Consider the following 20,524-nt stretch of genomic DNA (forward strand, 5'->3'; position numbering starts at 1 on the left):
GGAGGTCGGGCCGGTGGCCTCGGCTCCAGAAACCACTCTGAGGTGCCCCTGTGCCAGGCAGAGAGGGTTTTGAGTCTCCGGGCCCGGAGCAGGCTGGGCTGGCCCCTCCAGTGCAGGGCAGGGCGTGCACCGCCTCCTGAGGGCAGCGGGCAGCTGGGCACCGGGGCTTCCCGCCTTGTGGACCCCAGGGCTTGCACAGCTCCGGGGGGGCGCAGAACTGTGGCCCCAGAGAGGGGGTCCCAGGGAGGTGAGAGTGACTGGAGAGCGGTGTGGGGGGCCCGCCGCGGGAGTGTGGGGTCCAGCGGGCCGTCCTCCTCACCGAGGCTGGGGTGCGGCCTCCCTGACCCTTGAAGGCTGGGAACTCTCACCCCCACCCCCACCCGGGCCTGGTGGGGGACCTTCGGGGTGGAGGCAGCCACGGCTTCCGCTCCTGGTCCCAGTGCCAGACTCGGGGGGTGGGGGGTGCTCGCGGCGGGTGGGAAGGGCAGGGCGTCACTGCGTGGGGAGGCCGGAGCTCCTGGGCCCCGTCAGAGGATGGTCTCCAGCACCCTCCGTGGGGACAGGGCCTGGACAGGCCCAGAGATGACGTTTTGTTTGGCGAGACGGGTGTGTTGAGGGGACATGAGGACGCTGGTAAAGGTTCAGGGGGCAGGATGGAGAGACGGCTAGGGAGGTGGCCTGGCTGACGGTGATGGAGGAGGGCTGGCCCAGGCAGAGTCCTCCAGGGCACAGAGCACTGGGACCCCGCCCAGGCCTCCACCTCAGCCTGGGCTAAGGGGCAGATGGGAGGCCGGCCAGCCGCCTCCCTCGAGGGCCCCACCCCCTTGAGATGCAGGCCTCTCCGCTGGTCCGCAGAGGCTGGCCTAGGACCCCGCAGCCCGCGAGAGAGCCCGCCCCCTAGGTCTTCCCCCATTCCTGGGGCGGGTGGGGTCCGCGGTCTCTGCCTGGCACGGGGGAGGCTCCGGGGCCGCTCCCGCTTTCCTTGGACGAACGACTTGGACCGCTCTGCACTCGGCGCTTCCCGCAGAGATAAAGACCCCTCCCCCGCCGGCCCCGGCATCTCCCAGACGGCCTGGGCCGGCCTGGCCGTCGCCGCACCCACTTCCCGCCACAGAACCCCCAGCCCCCGAAGCCGATGGCTGTCCCCGTGGAGGAAAGGGATGCCCCGTCTCGGAGTCCCCTCTTCTGAATTCCCTGGGGACGTTCCCGCTGCGGTCCGATGGACTTCCAGGGGCGGGGTGAGGTGCGGCGCGTGGAGACCGGGATGTCCCTCGGGCGTGGGGGACTGGGACGCGGCGGGGCAGACCTCCTGGCCCCGCGCGTGATGAAGGCCGAGGGGAGTTCCTGGGGGAGGGCTACCAGGCTGAGACTCCCCTGGCAGGTGTCCCCAAACCTCCATCTGGGGAAGAGGACACGCTGGTTTGCACCTCTTTGCATTCTAGAGGTGACCGGTTCCCGCCCTGGTTCCGGCGTATCTGGGGCTGGGGGTGGGGTGCTCCCTCCTGCTCCTGGGGAGTCCACTGCCCCAGATCCTGGACCCGGCGAGTCCGGAGTCCAGGGCGAGGGGCGGGGCTCCTCCGGGTGCTCCAGCCCCGCCCCTGCAGTGAGTCCCCACGGATCTCCTGCCCTGCTCGGATCACGCTCTGTCGTCGGCTAGGCCCGGGTCGTACCCCAAGGCGGGCGTGGACCAGATGACCTTTCTCGGCCTGTTGGCTTGGGTCCGAGGCCTCCGGGTCCAAGTCCAGGGCTCAGGGGGCGGGGCGCTAGGGGCGGGTCCCAAAGGGGCGGGGTCCCGGGGTGTTTGAAAGGCGAGGACCTGGCGCGACCCACCCAGTCCCGCGCTCCGCTCTGCTCCCGCTCCGCCAGCCGCCCCGGACCCGGCGCCACCATGCCCAAGTGCCCCAAGTGCAACAAGGAGGTGTACTTTGGTGAGCGCACTCCACCCCCACCCTCCCCGGCTCGAACTGTGGGTCCCTGCGCCGCCCCACGCGGAAGCGCGGCCCGGGGTCCCCGCCGCGGGGCCGCTCAGGTGGGCCGGGGGTGCAGGGGGACCTGGGGCACCGCCTCGGGGCCACGCCTCAGCCTTGCCCGCGGCCGCCTGGAAGTGCGGGTCGGGACCCCTGCGTCGGACGGCCCTGCATCTCTGTGCCCCGCTGTCTCTCCGGGTCCCGCTTGGTCTCCCGTCTCTGAGTCTCCGCGTCTCTGGGTCTCCCGTCTCCGGGTTCCGCTCTCCAGCCTCCTCTCGCGCGCGCCCTGGGCGGGGACCCCGAGGGGTAGGAAGGAACGCGGGGCTCTGGCCGCCCCTCCCAGCGCTAAGTAGAAACAGACGCGGAAACCGGCGTCCCGGGCGCGAGACCAGGCGCGCTCAGATCCCGGACGCCGCCTTCCTGCCCCGCGCCCCGGGGCCCACCCAGCGGAGGGGCAGGAGGAAGTGGGGAGTCCCCCCGCCTCGCCCCTCAGGCCCCACCGCCGTCACTGGTGCAGAGGCGGAGGGCTCAACCCGGCAGCCCGCCCGGGTCCCGACCCGAGGCCCCCTCGCCTCCTCCTGCAGCCCCACCCAAGCCCTCAGGGGCGCGCTCAGGACCAGCGCCCACCCCCGCTAGTTGGGCGGGACTGGCTGGGGACTGGAGGTGCCCCTCTCCCCCCGTGGGGCACAGGTGCCGCTGAGACCTTGGGTGGGCCCCCGGGCATGCGTGGGCGAGGCCTTGAGCAGAGGTGGCTGGAGAAGGTGCTGTGCGAGCAGGTGGGTGTGCCCCGTGTCCCTGGAGCGGTGTCTCACCTCACGGGGGTGGTGGGGGGGCATGTCTGTCCCTCTGCAGCTGAGCGGGTCACCTCCCTGGGGAAGGACTGGCATCGCCCTTGCCTGAAGTGTGAGAAATGTGGAAAGACGCTGACCTCGGGGGGTCACGCCGAGGTAGGTGGGGCCTGGAGGGAGGCCGGGGCATGGGGGAGGGGTGACAGGCCCTCACGCGCCTCTCTCTGCAGCATGAAGGCAAGCCCTATTGCAACCACCCCTGCTACGCGGCCATGTTCGGCCCCAAAGGTATGCTCCGCGCAGCCCCCACCTGACCCTGACCTCCACAGCCCCTGGCCACCCCTAACCCTCCCACTGCTTCTCCGCAGGCTTCGGGCGCGGTGGGGCAGAGAGCCACACTTTCAAGTAAACCCAGGTACCCCCCCAATCCACCTCACCCTGCCCAGCCCAGCCAGCCCCGAGAGTGGGGTCCCCCACCCTGAGTGAGGTCCGACCACTCCCGGGGCCTGCACTCACCTCTGTCCCTGTCTCTCTGCACAGGTTTTGGAGACCCCATCCCTGGCTGCCCGCCGGGCCGCTGCCCCTCTAGGCCGATGGCAGGCCCTCCCCACAGGCACATGGGGCTCCCCTGTAGACCCTCAAGCCCTCAATAAACCCGGACACTTGGAAGACCTACTTGTGTGTGCACTTCACCGGGGGAACGGTGCAGGGGGCTGCGGCTGGGGGCCCTGATGCCAGGCCCTGCCGGGCACTTGCTCTTCCTGCTGCAGCCAGCCTTGCTGCCCACTGCGCTGGCGGGGACGGGGGTACCCTGCCGGGGAGCCACCCTGGACAGCCCCGCGTTCAGCCCTGCAGACGCCCCAGCCCTCCTGCAGCTCTGGGATTGGTCAGCAGGAACATGAGGCTGCAGGGTGAATCCGCTGAGCTGGTTCCGTTTTTGAGAAGCTTTGGGGAGCTGTGGTGGGGAGCCCTCGCCTGCCCTCCCCACTTCCTGCTGCTCCACCCTTGTCCCCATCCCCCATCCCCCATCCCCACCCCGCCGGACCGGGCCAGCCGTGCATCCACCCGGACACCACCTGCCTCATCTGCCCCCGCGCCGTGCCCAGGGACTAGCTAGCAAGTGGCCGGCTGCCCGATGGGGCCTTTGAGGTGAGGACTGGCTGGGCGGCAACGGCTAGGGGCTTTCTGAAAACTTCTGTTTCCGTTCAGGGAGCAGCTGCAGACTGGGCCACCCTCAGCGCCCTCGCCGTTCCCCCCACTGGCCACTCACACTCCGGCCCTGGCAGACGGCCACCGTTCCAGAGCTCGGCTGATCTAAGGAGCCCAGAGGGGTCATCTCAGCCTTGCATATGGCCTCAGCCCTGCCCCATGGCTTGGCTGGGGGTCCGGCAGGCCTGAGCTGGACAGGCGTGGGGGGCCCCAGGGTGGTGTGTGGGGTCACATGCGCGCATGCGTGTGTGTGTGTGTGTGTGTGCATGTGTGAGATTTGGGTGATTCATAGAATTCCAAGGGGTGGGAGCTGGAGTGCTTCTGGGGACAGATGCAGTTCAGCGGGGGAGGCGGGAGCAGAGGATACTAAGTGAGGCCCGGTTTCTCAGTGGTGGGGTGTGGGGGGGTGGAGCTGTCGTCTGGGGGCCCAGCAGCTAAGGGCTTGTGGCCAGAGCAGGCACAGAGGGGGGAGTGGGTGCACCGGAAGGTCCGCACCGAGCTGCTGGGAGGGGGCCCTGAAAAGGCAGCAGAGACTCCTGGCCCCTCCGCCACCGCGTGGCTCACAGTCTGCGTGTGGGGGGCAGACCTGGGGTGAGCGCTTAGAGCGCTGAGGCCCACGGGGAGAGTGGGTCAGCCAGGCCTCGGGCTGGGGAGGAAGGCACTCCGAGCAGAAAGCCCAGCAGGGGCAGAGGCCCCGAGAGGGAAAGGGCTCGTCGGGTTCCAGACCCAATGCATCGGGGACCATGTCGGGCGAAGGCTCCAGGGCGCTATGGCAGGCCTTAGCAGCATGGCCTCTGAGCTGTGGAGACAGAAGGCAGGGCCAGACTGGAGGCCTGTGCTGGTCCCAGCCCCAGCTCAGGAGGGGACTGGAGGGGACTGAAGGTGGGGTGAGGGGCAGACAGCAATGCCCCCGTGCCTGTGGGGGAGGAGGGCTCTCGGGAGGTAAGCTGCCCTGGCGCTTGTCGGGTGGCCACTGAAACAGCCTCCTGGGGTGGGGGTGCCCGGGTCAGAGGCCAAGTTCTGGAGAAGGGGTTAGTTCTGGGGGGACACAGGGAGTGAGCAGCTGCTGTGCCTGAGACGGTGGGGGGCTGGTGGGGTGGGCGGGTGGGGTGGGCGGGTGGAGCGGGCAAAGGTGAGGACCAGGCGGAAGGTGGGGGGTCAGGCATGACCGCACTTCCTGTGGGCTTGGTGAGGGCTGGAGGGGGGCTCATCTGGGGAGCACTTGGGATCCAGGGAGGCCTGCTTCCTTTCTCTTCATCACTTCTCTCTTTCCCTTCTCCTCTCCTTCCCTCACTCTGTCCTCTTTACAGCTTTATTGGGGTATAATTTCATACCGTAAAACTCACCTATGCACATTCGATGCTTTTAAACCAGTTCCCAGAGTTCTGCAACCGTCACCACAATCCAGTTCTAAACCATTCTCCTTAACCACAGAAATTCCCTCATGCCCATCTGCTGCCACTCCCCAGTCCTGGTCTCTTTCCAGGCCACCACTGACCTGCCTCCTGTCTCTGTACACTTGCTTTTCCGGACACTTCCTATAGATGAAAGGCACCTACAACATAGTGTTCTGCACCTGCCCTCCTCTGTGTCTGCGCTTCCCGGCACTTTGACCCCCATCAGTGGTGCCGAGAGGGTTCCGTCCTAGGGCTGACTGCCCAGCTGGCGGCCTTTTGGGTTGTTTCGGTTTGGCTGTTATGAACAGAGCTGCCTTGAACGTCCGTGAGTGGGAACACGAGTCCTCACAGGTTCCGGGCACTGGCATTGTGGGGTCGTCTGGTAGACTTAAGTCTAGCTCTGAAAGAACCGCCAAACTGCTTTCCAAAGTGGCCGTGCGGATACTCCTTCGAAGACTGTCTCTTCAGTGGCAGGAAGCAGAGGCTGAAGGTGCAGGGCAGAGGGAGGCCGGGGTGGGGTGGGGATGGGGGTAGGGGGTAACGGGGGCTAGCCGTACAGACGATGGACTGGACGGGGAGGGGCCAGGCGGGGTATGCAGGCGTAGGTTTGAAGGGGGAGAGAGTCACCGGCCGTCCGGGAGGAGCACCCGCCCGCGCGCTGAGGGGTTGAGCCGTCGGGGTACGTCCCCCGGTACCCGGGCGCTGGCCCCTGCGTCTCCGGCCTGGTACGCGTTGCGGGGTCCCAGGGCTTCCGTAGGCCAGAGAGGGCTTCCGGAGGCGGAGGGTCGCTCCCGCGTGTCGGTGGCGCCTCCCGGCCGCAGGGGCCACCCTGAGCGCCGCCGCTGACCCTCCGGAGGTTGCTAGGCTGCCATTTGGTGCAAGGGGCTGATTGGTGGGGTCCGGACGAGGAGAGTGTCAGGTGTCGCCGCGATTGAGTCGCGGAGGGCGGACCCCGCGAGGCTCTCAACGCCGATTGGTCCCCGGCGCACCGGAAATGCCTCCGCACCGGACAGAACAGACAGCACTCAAACGCCGGGGGCACCGCTCATTGGGCAGGAGCTAGAGGCGTGTCTCAGCCTACTCGGTGGTTGGGCGCGGGCCCAGCAGAGGCGGCACCTGAACGGTGACTGGGCGCCGGGACGCAGCTCTCGCGGGGATTGGACGCGGGGACGCAGCGGAGGCGGCGGCGGCGCGCAATCTGAGGAAGGCGGGTGGAGGCTGCATGGGGCGGCGGCGGCGGCGTCGCCGGGTGGACCCGGCGAACGCGGCCCGGGCCCTGCCCGAGGCCATCGCCGCGTTGAGTCAGACGCTGCCCGCCGGACCCAGCCCCGAGACCTTCCGCCGCGCCAAGTTCGACCGTCCGGAGGCGGTGAGGCCAGCAGGGCAGGCGGCCGGGGCCAGTAGGGCTCCGGGAGGACGCAGGGACGCCGCCAGCCCCTCTGACCGTCGCTCTTTGATCCTCGCAGGCCCCCGCGCTCTGGCGGCTGCTCTTCTGCGTGCTCTCGCCGCAGCTGCCCGACGACGCCTCGGCCTCATTCTCCCCGGGTAAGCCCCGCCTTCCTGTAAGGCCCGCCTGGTAAGGCTCTGGCCCCGCCCACCCAGAGAGCCCCGCCCACTGCACGACCCGTGAGACAGCCCTCCGTAAGGCCCCGCCCACCCACTGCCCCGCCTCCCCGATGAGACACCCCCTCCTTATGTGAGCCCCGCCCCTTCCCGCCTCCAGGTTAGGTCCCAATGCCCCTGCTAGTCCCTTCCAAGCATGGTCTCTGCTCTGCGTCCCGCGGGGGTCCCTTAGGAGTCTGGGTAGTGTCACCTCCAGTGGGTGTCCCCCCTGAGCTGGCGTCTCCTACCGCAGAGGCCCAGGTCCGCTCTGTGAAGTTGGCGCTGCGCACCCAGGGCTACCCTAGGCGGGCCCTGGCACAGCTCCCGGACGACGGCTCCCAGGGCAGCCGCGAGCTGCTGCTGGCCCTGGCCTGGCTCCTGGCCCGCGGGCCCCTGCCCGAGCGGCTGCTGGCCCAGAACCGCGTGCAGCTGGGCGACGAGATGCACGTGTGCGAGGTGGGTGAGGGATGAGTGTGAGCCGCGCCCAGCCCGGGCGGGAATCCTGGGTGTGGGCACCGGACCGGCGGAGTCAGCCCTGTGGGGGTCAGTGTTGCTGCCCCGAATGCCCGGGTGAGCACACGGAGGCAGGTCAGGGTTGGGGGCGTGCCCACAGGCTCTTTACCCACCTCTTACTGGCACCTCCGGGATCTCTTGGCTCTCACTCCCAGGGGCTTCCTTTCTCTTTCCCCTTCGTGGTCTCTGCCTGGGGTGTGGGAACAGTGCGTGACCCTTGCCCCCTCCCCAGTGCGAGGCCCTGGCCAGCCCTGGCCCTCCTGCCCCCAGTGTGGAAGCAGACGGCTGTGTGGACATCCGCCACCTGCAGTGGCTGATGGGAAAGCTGCGGTTCCGGTGGCGAAACCTGATGGCCAGTCAGCAGGAGCAGTGCGCCCTCCTGGGCAAGGTAGTGCCACGCGTGCGTTGTCCACCCAGGGGCAGTTGTCCTCTGCTATAGAGGCCTGTCCAGCATTCCCATCTCAGGCTGGGGCCCAGCCTTTGGCTGAATGTGGGCAGCCTTCCCAGGCCTGGCTGGGGGCTGACCTGTTGGGCACAGCCTGGGGTGGCCCAGAGCCTGACCCTAGGGCTCCAGGTTGTCCAGGAGGGGGCCTAGAGCAGGTGTTGCTGGACATCTATGGGGCAGGGAATCAGGGGGGTGGGGAACCTGCAGGGTCGACCTTCCTGTCCCCAGAACTCCCCAGAAGCTTCAGACTCTGTCACTGAGCACCCAAGTGGGCCCTGGGGAGCCACTGCTGCCTGAACACGAGTTGGCGAGGAAGGCACCCCCTTCCACCGCATCCTGGGTGTGGGCTCACGGGCGGTGGGCAGCTCCTGCGGGCTTCCGGAAGGCTGGTAGGGCTCAGCTGTGGGGGGCACTGGTGTCCCCACAGGTCCAGTGCATGGTCTGGGCTGAGCGGTGGCTGGGCAGGTGGCCCAGGGCTCGCACCAGCGCAGGGCTCTCTGGTGCTAGGACCCCCCCGCCTTGCGATCTGTCCCTGGGAGAGGGTCTTTTGCTTAGCTAGCGTTCGCTGGGGCCCCTCACTGCCTCTTGTCTGCTCCTCCGTGTGGGACATGCCCACGAGTTGACCGCCCTGCTGCCTGCAGGCCTCACCTTGCTGGGGTGCCCTCCCTGTGTCTGTGTCCCTGCCACGGGCCTCACTGAACCACTGAGCCTGTCCAGAGGCTGTTTCTGCCACCACATGGGCCTGGCACTTGATGAGCTGCGGGGGAAGCAGGGGCGCCCCACTCTACCTATACTGTACCCCTGGGAGCTGGGTGGGGTGCCCCTCCGTCTGCATGGGCCTCCTGGTGGGTACTGGGCCCCGGGCCAGCCTCCCAGCAGTGCTGGCTACTCTCCTGGGCCCGACCCTCTCTGAACCCTGTTTCCTTGTCTGTAAGGTCCTTGCCTAGCGCTGTCGGGGGGGAGGCGCCCACTTTCTCAGCCTGGGGTCTGCGCTGCCTGTTTCAGATCCACTCATATACCCGTGGCTGCCACAGCGACTGCAGCCTTGGCCACCTGTCTGTCACCGAAACGGAGCTGCTCAGAGACCCGGAGGGTGGCCGGCAGGTGAGGGCTGGTGGGACCAAGGTGGGCGTGGCCCAAGGTGAGAAGGAGCCTGGGAGGGTGGGGGACCCAGACAGCAGACCAGCTTTGAGCTGTGGGTGTTAGCCAAGCTCACCATCTTTTTTAAAAAATATTTATTTATTTATTTATTTATGGCCGCGTTGGGTCTTTGCTGCTGCATGCAGGCTTTCTCTAGTTGTGGCGAGCGGGGGCTGGCTACTCTTCGTTGCGGTGCGCGGGCTTCTCATTTCAGTGGCTTCTCTTGCTGCGGAGCATGGGCTCTAGGCACGCGGGCTCAGTAGTTGTGGCTCGCAGGGTCCAGAGCGCAGGCTCAGTAGTTGTGGCGCACGGGCTTAGTTGCTCCGCGGCATGTGGGGTCTTCCCGGACCAGGGCTCGAACCCGTGTCCCCTGCGTTGGCAGGTGGATTCTTAACCACTGCGCCACCAGGAAGTTCCTTTTTTTTTTTAAAAAAAATATTTATTTTATTCATTTGGCTGTGCTGGGTTTTAGTTGCAGCATGTGAGATCTTTGTTGTGGCGTGCAGGATCTTCATTGTGGCATGCGGACCCTTAGTTGCGGCATGTGGACTCTTTAGTTGTAGCACGCGGGATCTAGTTCCCCGACAAGGGATTGAGCCTGGGTCCCCTGCTTTGGGAGCGCGGAGTCTTACCCACTGGACCACCAGGGAAGTCCCCAAGCTCACCCCCTTGCCTAAGTAGGAGACACGTGCAACCTCAGAGTCTCTCTTGCCCCCTGGAGCAGCCAGTGCTGCTGTGTGTGTGTGCACGTGGCTGGGTACACTTTGGGCCGTGGGAAGAGCACAGGTGTCTGGGCCGTGCTGGCAGCCAGCCGAGGGGGGCCACTGGAATTAAGGAAGACTGCTCAAGGGTCCGAGCTGATGGTGTGGGTGCCTTGAGCCTGGGCATGTGTCACCTGTTGATGGGGGAAGTGGGGGTTGGCGCTGCCCCACACTCTGCTGACCTTCTTTTCAGGAGCCCCCATCCATCATCACTGTTTCCTTCCCTTGGGCTCGCCTGGCCAGTGGGTCCTGGGACAGGCCCAAGGCTGGCCATTACTTGAGTGCTGGGCTTTGGCTCGTCCAGAGTGTGAGGCTGGCAGTGCCTTGTCCTGGAGCACTTGGCTGGGTAGGAGGGCTGAGGCTCAGGGCAGGCCCAGCAGATCCCAGCTGTAGAGCTGCATGCTCCTAGGGGGTCTGCATCCCCATTGTGGGGTCAGGGCGGCCACCTGGGGATGTCTTCCTGGCCCTTGGTGCCTGCCCAGCCTGCGTTCCTGGCTGGTGTCTGGCTGGCTTTACCTGGGCAAGGCTGTGCTTGGCCCTGAAGGTGCTGAGGCAGCATCTGGGCGTACTGAGATGCCCTGTCCCCTTTCAGGGGTGACTCAGCGAGGTCCTGGCCCCCTGCCCCTGGTCCCCTCCCTGGTCTGAGCAGAGCAGAGGCTGTGGCAGCTCCAGCCCAGTGCTGCCTGGGACCCCAGCCTCTGTGGGGGGCCTGGGCGGGTACGGCTCCCCTCCTCCTGGAGGGTGGTGCATGTTGGTGCCACAGGATTGAAAACGGCGTGGCCAGGTGGATGGGGAGCTGGTGGCAGCCTGGACCAGCCGACCTGAAGGGGCTGCACTCTTGGGATGGGTCCCAGAAGCTTCTGGAATGATCTCTTGTTGCCGTGTCAGTGGCCAGGCATGCTGTGGAGTAGCTGGGTAGCATCCTTGGTTACTGGCTGGTCCTGTAGTCTTCTTATATTGTGGCTTGGGGCGCGGGGGTGTGGACACCCTCTGGGACTGTTCTTGGGAACTGAGTAAGCTGCTCTTCTCACTGGCCAGCAGGTGTGTGCAGGGGTGTGTGTGTGTGTGTGGTGTGGGCATGTGGGCTCCACCCTCCCATGTCCGCAGCCCTCCCCCAGACCACAGGGCGATTCTCACCGCAGGCCTGCCTTCACCGTGCTCCACTGGCCATGGGCTGGGCCCTTGACCTGGTGTTCAAGGCCACCCCCATCTGGCCCCCTGGCCCGGGAGCCCCTTGTCCAGCTATGTGCATCCCCTGGTTGCCTGGCAGGCACGCTGGTGTGCGTGGCTCGGGCACCGGCCTCTGTGAATGGAGGCCTGACAGGGCTCTTGTCCGCCGACAGGGCAGCTGCCGGCTCTGGCCGTTTGTCCCGGCTCCAGAGCACACTCCTGGGCTCCCTTCTAGAAGGAGCCGTGCCGGAGGCTGGGTCACTGTGCTGGCTGCTGTGTTCAGAGAGGAGCACAGCGGCTGCCGGCCTGGGCCATCCCAGTGGGGCCCATCTGTCTCTCCGCAGGTTGCCGTGGGCCCTTGGGGTGGACCGTGCCTGGCCTTGCCCCTGTCTGGCTTCCCGAGGCCGCAGTGGCCTCGGCGGGTGGGGCGGGAGCATGTGCCCGTGCACTGGACTGCGGGGTCCGCAGGTGCGGGGCTGTTCGGGCTGTGCCTGCAGGGCGGGGCCCGGGGGGCTGCGCGGCTGTGTTCTCCACCCTGGTCCCCGGTCTGTCCTCCATCGCCTCCAAGCTGGGCACCGTGCAGCCTCTGCCCTGCCTTCGGGCTCCAGGGGACTAGAGAGGGATTCCCAGAACCCGCCAGTCTCCCCCATCCGGGGCCTCCCCGTACGCCCGAAGCCTCCGGGGTGCAGCCCTCAGTCAGCGGGGGATGTGGGGTGGAGTCCCAAGTGAGGGGGCACCAGGACTCAGCCCCCGACCCTGCGGGACCCACGCTTGTGGGGGGCCTGGGGGATCACTGGTGTGGTCAGAGGCCTGGTAGGCTTGGCCTGCTTGTGCTGGAGGTGAGGCTGCCCTGTCCTGCCGTGCCGTGCCGTGCCGTGCCCTGCAGGGAGGTGGCTCAGCCCGCGGGTGGGCCGGGTGAGCCCGGTGGGCCGAGGCGACTGAGCCAGAGATGGTGGGCGGGGTGGGCAGGGCCCCGGGAGCATTGGGTTCTCTGACTCTGCGGCCTTAATGGTTTGCATTGCAGCTGCTGCGGAGGCTGGAGAGGGAGAACGCTCGGCTGCAGGCGGCCCTCGAGTGGCGGCGCCGGGAGCTGGTCTTCTGGCAGTGGATGGTCAGGAAGCGTGCCACCACCTCCTGCCCCTCCCCTCCCCTCCCCTCCCCTCCCCTCCCCTCCCCTGGTCTGACCACAGCAGCCCTGGGGTGGTGGTGGGGTCTTCCCATTTTCCACACAGGAAGAGAAGTCTCAGGGAAGCCCCCCACACCGAGCCCTGAAGCCGGTTTCACACCCGGGCCTGTGGGTTTTGTGTGTGGGTCTCTTTCCAGATGTCTGTCTGTCCCATCACCACCCTTCCCAGCTCCTGGGGAGGCCCAGACTTCTCAGGGGCCTTAGCCTTCCGAAGCCTGGCCTTTGTGCCTCCCTGGCTGCCAGGCCCACCGGGGTGAGGGCCACTGTCCAGCTCGCGCTGCGACCCGGGGGCGAGAAGTGACCCTGGGCCTCTGTCCCTACCGGCTGGGGAGCTGGGCCTCTGGTTGTGAGGCCCGGGCCTGCCGCCCACCCTCTCACTTGGGGTCCCTCTCTGCAGGACACGGTCCTGGACGCCTGCCCCCCTGAGGCCTCACAGCCCACGTTTCTGCCCAGGATCCCCACGCCAGGGGCTGGAGCATTGGAGCCCCTGGTGCGGGAGCTGCAGGCCCTGCAGGGAGAGCTGCGAGAGGCGGTGGAGGCCCGGCGGGCGGCCTGGGAGGCCGGGGTGAGGACTTGGGGCTCGACGGGGGGCTCCCACGGGGCGACTTGCACCATTTGGTCTGCTTGGAAGGAGGGTGGGCTCACCTGCCAGACTCCCCCGCCGCCCCACCCTGGCCACCCTGATGGAGGTCTGTTCGTTTTCCCAGGGCAGTTTTGGTGTCGTCCCTGCTGGCTTCCGCTCACACCCTGTGGCCTTTTGAACCTGCTGGTGGACATGTGGGTCCCCCAACCCCACCTGGGCGCCACCCTCCTCTCTCCATGAGCAGGACTGGGCGAGCGCCGGGTTTGTGGCTGTGAACAGTGGGCCACGTGCGCTGCATTGATTTCCTTTTTCTGAAGCATCTTAGAGTAAACTGCAGGCGTGGTTTTCCCCTCAGATACCCCTGGGGAGCACGGGTGTTTCCTGGGGGCCTGCAGCGTGGCTCGTTCAGGCCCTGTACGGCCGTGTCCCCTCCGGCCAGGCCAAGCTGGAGCCCCCTGCCCTCTTGGGCAGTGACAGCGGAAGCATCGGTGACGTTTGCAGGCAGTTTCTCAAAAGAAGTGGGGCTGGTGCTTGTCCGGGCTCAGGGCTCTTCATGCTTCCTTGTTGCGAACCACAGAGCAGTGCCCACTGAGGGGTGGGGTCAGGGGCAGGGCAGTTCCCTGGGGACACCGAGGGCACAGCCTCTTGGCGCTCCCTGCTGCCTGCAGGGTCTCTGGGATGGGCCTGCCCTGCGGGCCAGAGGTGTCCTCACCAGGTCGTGTCCTCGGCCTGGCGTCCCCTTAGCCTGGCGTCCCCTTGGGTCAGGGCCACCCCATGCCACCTCTCTGCGAGGGCGGTGGGAAAGTGGGAAGCCGATAGAGCAGAGGACATGCTGACCCCGCCTGGAGTGGTGGGTGGGATTGGGGGTGGGTGCCCCGAGGGTCTGCACTCTGGGCTCTGAGCAGACCCTGCAGGACTTGGCCTGCTGGGGGCAGCCAGGCCCACTCCCCCTGCAGTACCGCGGTGAAAGAGCTGGGCCTGCAGCTGGGTGGTCCTGAGGGCTCAGGTCCTGCAGGGCTGTCGGGGGTGATCAGGCTGCTGGCCCTGTCCCCGGGGCCCCACGGCCTCTGGCTTAGGGCTCAGATGCTCGGTGAGGGTGACAGAGCCTGGAGGGGCCAGGCCTTAGAGCTGGCGCTGGAGTTGGTCCCCCATTCCTGGGAGCAGTGGGTTCTGGGCACTGGGAGGGGCCGCAGGACTGCTGGAGGCTGGGGTCAGGGCTCAGGGAGAGCCGAGGGCCCTGAGCCAGGGTCTTGGTGAGACTGGGCACCCTCGGCTCACTTGCCATGTCCCCTGTGCAGGTTGGAGGCCGTGGGCCCGAGTGGAGCGCCGCGAGGACGGCCTTGCGGGAGGCCGTGGGGCAGGACCTGGCAGCTCTGCGGCGGGCCTGCGAGCGAGGCGGCAGCCTGGTCCAGCCCCACGGGCCCCGCCGGCTGGTGAGGACTGAGGCTGGGGCGCCTGGGGGCCCAGGCCTGCGGGCCCCTGAGGTGATTGAGGCGCTGAGGAGCCGGGAGGCCCACCTGGAGGTGGTGCTGCGCCGGCTCCAGGGCCAGTGTCGGCAGGAGCTGGCCAGGCTGGTGGGAGCCCTGCCCGGCCTCGTCTGGATCCTGCCACCTGGACGCTGACGCTCCCTTCTCCAGGGGGCACCCCCCCTCAGCCTGGCTGGGCCTTGGAGGGGCAGATTCCAGGCCGGGTAGCTGCAGGGGTGACACAGACACAGCCCCGGTGGTACAGGCACGCTGGGCCCCGGGCCCCCACTTGGGGCAGTACCCAGCCCCGCGGCCTGCAGTGCTGGGGGAAGGCCCATTGTGGTGGCCTTGGGCATTCAGGATCTGGAGAAGACCCAGAAGTAAATTGTGGAGGCCTTCTTGCAGGGCTGAGGCTCCAGCTCTCCCTCCGCCACCCTTCCAGGTCTCTGTCTGGTGAGGCGGTGCTCCCCTCAGGCCCAGGGCGAGGGGTCCCTGGGCAGTGGTGGCTGAGGCTGGGCTGGTCCAGGGCTGCCCAGGTGCTGGACGGACAGGCATGGCCTGCAGCACAGGGTGGGCGTCAGGGCCCCGGGGGATGCAGTGTCCTGGATGCACCCTTGGAGCCCTCATCCTGGGCTCCCTTTGTACACCCCACCTGGGCCACGCCTGTGCCTGGTGTGCGTGTGGGTGTGCGTGTGGGTGTGTGTGCGTGTCTGTGTTGGGCAGGGACGCCTGATGGGAACCTTGGGTGGGGGGGACTCTGCTCCATTCCTGGGGGTGGTGCCTGCGGGGGGAGGGGGAGGCCACTGTGGACAGAGCGGGCTTTGTTCCCGAGACTGCTCGGGGAGCTGGGCTCCGCCCTGACAAAGAGCCATCTGTGTCCGGAGGATGTGCCCCCAGCCTGCCAGAGCAGGCCCCTCTCCTTCCCAGGAGGCTTGGCTTCTTGGCACCTGCCCCGTCCCCCTCCCGCCAGCAGACATGGCCTCAGCCCGGCCTCCCTTGCCGGGCTCCCCTCTCCCCCAGGGTGCTCCACCCCGGCCTGCTGCCGGCCAGCTTAGGCCCCAGGGCCCAGCCACAACGCCTTCTCATTGGCCTTTGCTGTCCGGTTGGGGAGTGCTGGCTCATGCCCAGGGGCACCGGCTCCTCTGGGCCATTCTGGACCTCCTTTGTCTCGGGTTGGGGCACACCTGTGGCGCCTCTGCACTGGCCTCGGGAGCACTGACCAGACCGGGGGGCGAGCCAGCTCCCCCTTCAGGAGTCCCCCCCTGACCCTCTCCTCACAGGCTGGCCCTAGAGAGCCTCTGGCCCGAGCCCCTCCCTCCAAGGCCTGGCCCCCTTCTCCTAGCCCCTCTATGGGCTCCCTGCTTGCTCCAGTCGGGTCCAGGGCACACGGGACTTAGGCCCGCGCCTCCGGCCCTCGCGTGTTTAAAGGCACTTCTGGACCCCCTGCTGCTGTCCTCCTGACTGCCCCACGGGGCAAGTCCACTGAAAACTCCCTGCCTTCTGTGGACTCCCTGCAGCCGGGATGGCCACTGGCCCTCAGGAACTTAAGTTTTAGAAACTCAAATGTAAACTCTGCGTTACGGAGCTGTCACTTCTCAGACTGATCTGTAGATTCAGTACAATTCAATCAAAACCACAAGTGTGTCTGTGTGTCTGTGGGACCTGGGCTGGTGATTCTGAAACACGAGGTGGAACCGGCCCGAGAGGCCAAGCTGCGGGGGAGTGGAGCCGTCCGCGATGACCCCGCAAGGCAGGAGCTTTCCAAGGCTGCAGGGGGCAGGCGTGGGCCCTGGGGTTTGGCTCCTACTGTTGCCGTGGTAAGTTAGCGCTTGTAAGTTAGTGGCTCACGGCCCTGATCCTGCCGTTCTGTGGGGCTGAGGTCTGGTGGGCAGGCAGGAGGCCCCGGGGAGAATCCACTGTGGACCTCAGGCCTCACACGAGCTGTCATCTCCAACACTCCCCAGCCCTGCGGCCACTGCAGTCCCCTTCTGCATGTGACATGACAGGTTCACAGGCCTGACCCCAGGGCTCAGACCCTGCCCACCAACCCCAGACCCACGGGACAGACGGGGTGTGCGGCAGCGTGGGCCCACGTGTGCACTGGAGCCTGGCCTGGCTGCATGTGTGAGGACTGCACACTGGGGCTGCAGGGTTCCCCACCGATGCACAGACACAGCCCTGCAGGAGGTGAGGATGCCACGCTCCCCTCTGGAGTGGCTTCCTAAGACCACAGTAAGTCACTGCATCAAGACTAGAAACCTGTTCATTAAAAGACACTGTAAAGAGTGAAAAGGCAAGCCTGAGCAAGCGGGAGAGTTTATCGCAACACCTGTAGCCCGTAAAGAACTGGTGTGGAGCAGATAGGGCCGTCAGCCCAGGGGCAGACACTGCAGAGAAGAGGGAACAGGAAATCAGATAAGTCACGATGTTCGCCTTCGCTGTAACCAGGGACGTGCAGGTGCGCTGTGTGGTCGCAGGTGGGCGGGGCACCGGGAAGGGGGTGAGGCTGGATTCGAACTACCCCCCGGGAAGCACACGGGCACGTCTTGTGAGAGCCCCCCACCCACCCCGGAATCGCGGGGGCAGGAGCGGATGTGGGAGGTCCCTGCCGTCCGCCAAGGGGAGTGGGTGAGGGAGTGACCGGGACGGCCGGCTGGCCACACTGCAGCGGCCTCCTGGGATCCGGAGTCAAAAACTCTCAGAGTCTTCTAGAAAACACAGGCATGTCGCAGAAGACGACACACAGGGAGATCTTAAGAAAGCGAAACAGCCATGACTGGGGTAGGGAAGGGATTCTCATCTGTGGGTAAGCTTGGGACAGCGGGGCTGCCTTGCGGGGCTTTGTGGTCGTGGGTTTATTAACGGTTCCCACTCGCCCCCAGGGCACCTGTCCTTGGGGTGTGTCAACCGTGAGGTCAGAAATCGAGGAGCCAGTCCAGGTGCCTTCCCGTGGCCAGACTGCTCTGCCTCCTGTGCTCGGGCTCTTGTTCTGTCACCTCCACCTTCATGGTCCTTTTGGTGCCCCATCCCACTACCCACTGGCAGGCCTCCCTCTCCCTTATCTGCATTGGTCGACCTTGGCTTGACCTTGGCTTGGGGGGCATGGCTGGCTGGTCAGGACTGAGGCCCCCCGGCGCCCACCTGCAGCCTGAGGGGTATTCCCCGTGGCCTGCTGAAGTTCAGGAGCATCTCTCAGCGGCATTTAGGAGACAACCCCTGTTGGCGGGGCACAGTTGACGACCTTGGTCCATAGGCCCCGGCACCTGTGTCCTTGCCTGTGGGTGTGGCTGGTGGCCATGAAGTCGTGCCTCTGGAGCTCCGGGGCCCCTAACTGGGTCCTGGGTGCTGAGAGCAGCTGGGCGCCGGCCTCTCTGTCCTTCTTGGCCGAGCTGGGCTGTTCCTCCTCTCATCCATCAGCCAGGATTCCCGAGGTGCCCAACGTGTGCCAGCCTCGGGGCTGGGGGCAGGGTCTGGGGGAGAGCAAACACCATAAATGAATATGCATCAGGGGGCGATGGCCCTGGCCGTGCGGGGTCGGGGCGCGAGGTGACAGAGGGTGGTGGTCAGAGGAGGCCTGCCCAGACGGTAAAGGAGGGGAGGAGAGGGTGCTGAGTGTCCCGCTCAGGAGGGTGGTCCAGCCAAAGGAAATGGGGTGCTTATGCGGGGGCTGCATGGGGGGAGTCTGGGAGGGGGTAGGACATGAGCTCAGAGGTGGGGTCGCAGAGGGGCAGGGGCTGCAGGCTTTTGTGCCCCAGGTCAGGATTTCGGAGTTTCTTCTGAGCGGGGTCGGGGCACCGTTCAGGGCCAGGTCCTGTCTTCGTTCCAAAAGGCCCTGTCTGCCCCTGGCGGGAGAGCTTCTGGGGTTCAGCGAGAAGGCGGGTGAGGGGTGTTGGGCTGGGACCTGGTGGACTCTGGTAGATTTGGGGCCTGGGATCTGTTGCTCTCTTGGCTGTGGGGCTTGTGAGCTGGTGGCTCCTCTTTTAAGTTGTTTTTCTTCTTACCATCTTTATTTACAATTCCCAAGTTTTTTCCTTCCCTTTTAGGGACAGTTTTTTAAAATTGTGGTAAAAAACACATAACATTAAGTTTGCCATCTTAACCATTTTTTAAAAATTGAAATACAGTTGATTTACAATACTGTGTTAGTTTTGGGTATACAGCAAAGTGATTCACATATATATATATATATATATATATTTTTTTTTTTTTTCAGATTCTTTTCCATTATAGGTTATTACAACGTATTGAATATAGTTCCCTGTGCTATACAGTAAATCCTTGTTGCCTTTTATCTAGATTGGGGTGGTCATTTCATGGTTAAATAAATTTGTCAAAACGCAAAAAAAAAAATCCTTGTTATCTATTTTATGTATAGTAGACTGTATCTATGAATCCCTTACTCCTAATTTATCCTTCCCTACCCCCTTTCCCCTTTGGTAACCGTAAGTTTGTTTCCTATGTCTGTGAGTCTGTTTCTGTTTTGTAAATAAATTCATCTGTATTATTTTTTAGACTCCACATATAAATGATATCGTGTAATATTTCTCTTTGTCTGACTTACGTCACTTAGTATGATGATCTCTAGTTGCATCCATGCTCCTGAAAATGGCATGATTTCATTCTTTTTTCTGCCATCTTAACCATTTTTAAGTGTACAGTTCAACAGTGTTAAGATATTTACACAGTTGTGCTACAGATCTCCAGAACTTCTTACATCTTGCAGCACAGAAACTCTGTCCCCACTAAACACTAATTCCCCCTCCCCCAGCCCCGGGCCGCCACCATCCTTTCTGTTTCTGTGAATCTGACTCTTCTAGGGACCTCATATGAGTGGGCTCACACAGGATCTGTCCTTTTGTGACTGCCTTATTTCACTCAGCATAAAGTCCTCGAGGTTCATCCATGTTGTAGCAGGCGTCAGGATTTCCTGCCTTTTTAAGGCTGAGTAATATTCCATTTATGGATAGGCCTCGATGGGCTTACCCCCTCAGCTTTCAGTGGACATTTGGCTTGCTTGCAGCTCTTGGCTGTTGCGAAGAACGCTACGATGAATGTGGGTGTGCAGGCATTCCTCTTTTTAGTTTAGTTTTAGAGGATCTCTGGGTCATCAAGAGCCGGGCATGGCTTGATGGAGACAGCCGTGCAGCCCGCAGAGACCCTGGGAGGTGAGCCAGGGGCAGGGACCAGATGGGGCACCCTGGCTTGTCTCCCTTGGGAGGAAGGTAGCGGTGACTGTTAGCTCCCCCTAAAGTTGTTTCTTGGGTCTGATTGTTTTGGCAGCTAGCATTGCCCTAACTCAGGGTTCCTGCACTTTGTCAGCTCATGGTGCTTGCAATGGCTCAGTAACTTTTTTCACAGCACCTCTTGGTCCAAAGAAATACCTAACACTTCTGTGTATTGTGGCCAAAGAGCTTAATAAGTATTTAGGTACTAACAACTTAGTAGCAGTTTAGAAAACAAACCCAAAACCCCAAACGAACCAACAACACATAAATTGAAAAAAACCTTAATTCTTAGAAACTACGATTACTTATTAATAGGATATCTGAAACTGTTAGACTCTACACACCTTTTCAAACCTTAATCAGATTGGACACTGCCACCTGCATTACCTGATCCATGTGGATTTTTGCCTGGTGTTTGCTTTTTTATTTCAGCAACTGCTGTTTAACCAGCTTTGCAAAGAGATATCTTAGAAAGGAAAGCAGTGCGATCCAATATGGAAACTCTGAGTTCAGTCGAATTATTCACAACGTGTCTGGCATGCTCTGTATCCCGTGTTTCCCTCAAAAATGAAAAATACCCTGTAGTGCCCCTGAGAATTCACTGTAGCACCCTGGGGTGCCTCGGCACACAGTTCGGGAACTGTGGCCCTAAGCAACTCAAGTCTTTGTGTTTCCCTATTCTGTTTCTTTCCACTTTGTATTGTGTTTTATTGTATTTTATTTATTTTACTTTATTTTTTTTTGTCGAGTGGCTTGTGGGATCTTAGTTCCCTGACCAGGGATTGAACCCGTGCCCTCAGGAGTGAAAGTCCGGAGTCCTAACCACTGGACCGCCAGGGAATTCCCTGTATTGTGTTTTTAAAGCTCCATCCTCGAAGCTGTGTGTACAGCTCTTCACTGCTTCTGCCCAGCGGATAAGGTCCCAGATTCACTACATTTACCATTTCCTACACGTGGACGCCCAGGCTGCCTCACAAAAGCCCCTGCTCTTGGGTGGACCTGTGGGAGCCGGGCTTTGGGGTGCACACCTGGAGCAGACCAGTGAGTTCTCCAGTTGGTCGGTTGGATGTTC

General features: G+C 63.8%; 2 protein-coding genes across 2 annotated transcripts; both read left to right on the forward strand.

Annotated features, from left to right (window-relative positions):
- The first annotated feature begins 1,818 nt into the window (after positions 1-1,818).
- CRIP1 (cysteine rich protein 1) lies at positions 1,819-3,430 on the forward strand. The gene is made up of 5 exons (XM_061181398.1): positions 1,819-1,928; positions 2,820-2,914; positions 2,986-3,043; positions 3,124-3,170; positions 3,296-3,430. Exons 1-4 carry the CDS (start codon positions 1,889-1,891, stop codon positions 3,162-3,164), a joined length of 234 nt encoding a protein of 77 aa, XP_061037381.1. The 5' UTR covers positions 1,819-1,888; the 3' UTR covers positions 3,165-3,170; positions 3,296-3,430.
- Positions 3,431-5,956: 2,526 nt separating this feature from the next.
- On the forward strand, positions 5,957-14,961 carry TEDC1 (tubulin epsilon and delta complex 1). The gene is made up of 8 exons (XM_061181395.1): positions 5,957-6,730; positions 6,828-6,906; positions 7,217-7,419; positions 7,709-7,864; positions 8,927-9,025; positions 12,017-12,103; positions 12,576-12,743; positions 14,060-14,961. The coding sequence occupies exons 1-8, from the start codon at positions 6,584-6,586 to the stop codon at positions 14,381-14,383; spliced, it is 1,263 nt and encodes a 420-aa protein (XP_061037378.1). The 5' UTR covers positions 5,957-6,583; the 3' UTR covers positions 14,384-14,961.
- The last annotated feature ends 5,563 nt before the right edge of the window (positions 14,962-20,524 follow it).

Source organism: Eubalaena glacialis, chromosome 2 (assembly GCF_028564815.1).
Source record: "Eubalaena glacialis isolate mEubGla1 chromosome 2, mEubGla1.1.hap2.+ XY, whole genome shotgun sequence".
Classification (NCBI taxonomy): domain Eukaryota; kingdom Metazoa; phylum Chordata; class Mammalia; order Artiodactyla; family Balaenidae; genus Eubalaena; species Eubalaena glacialis.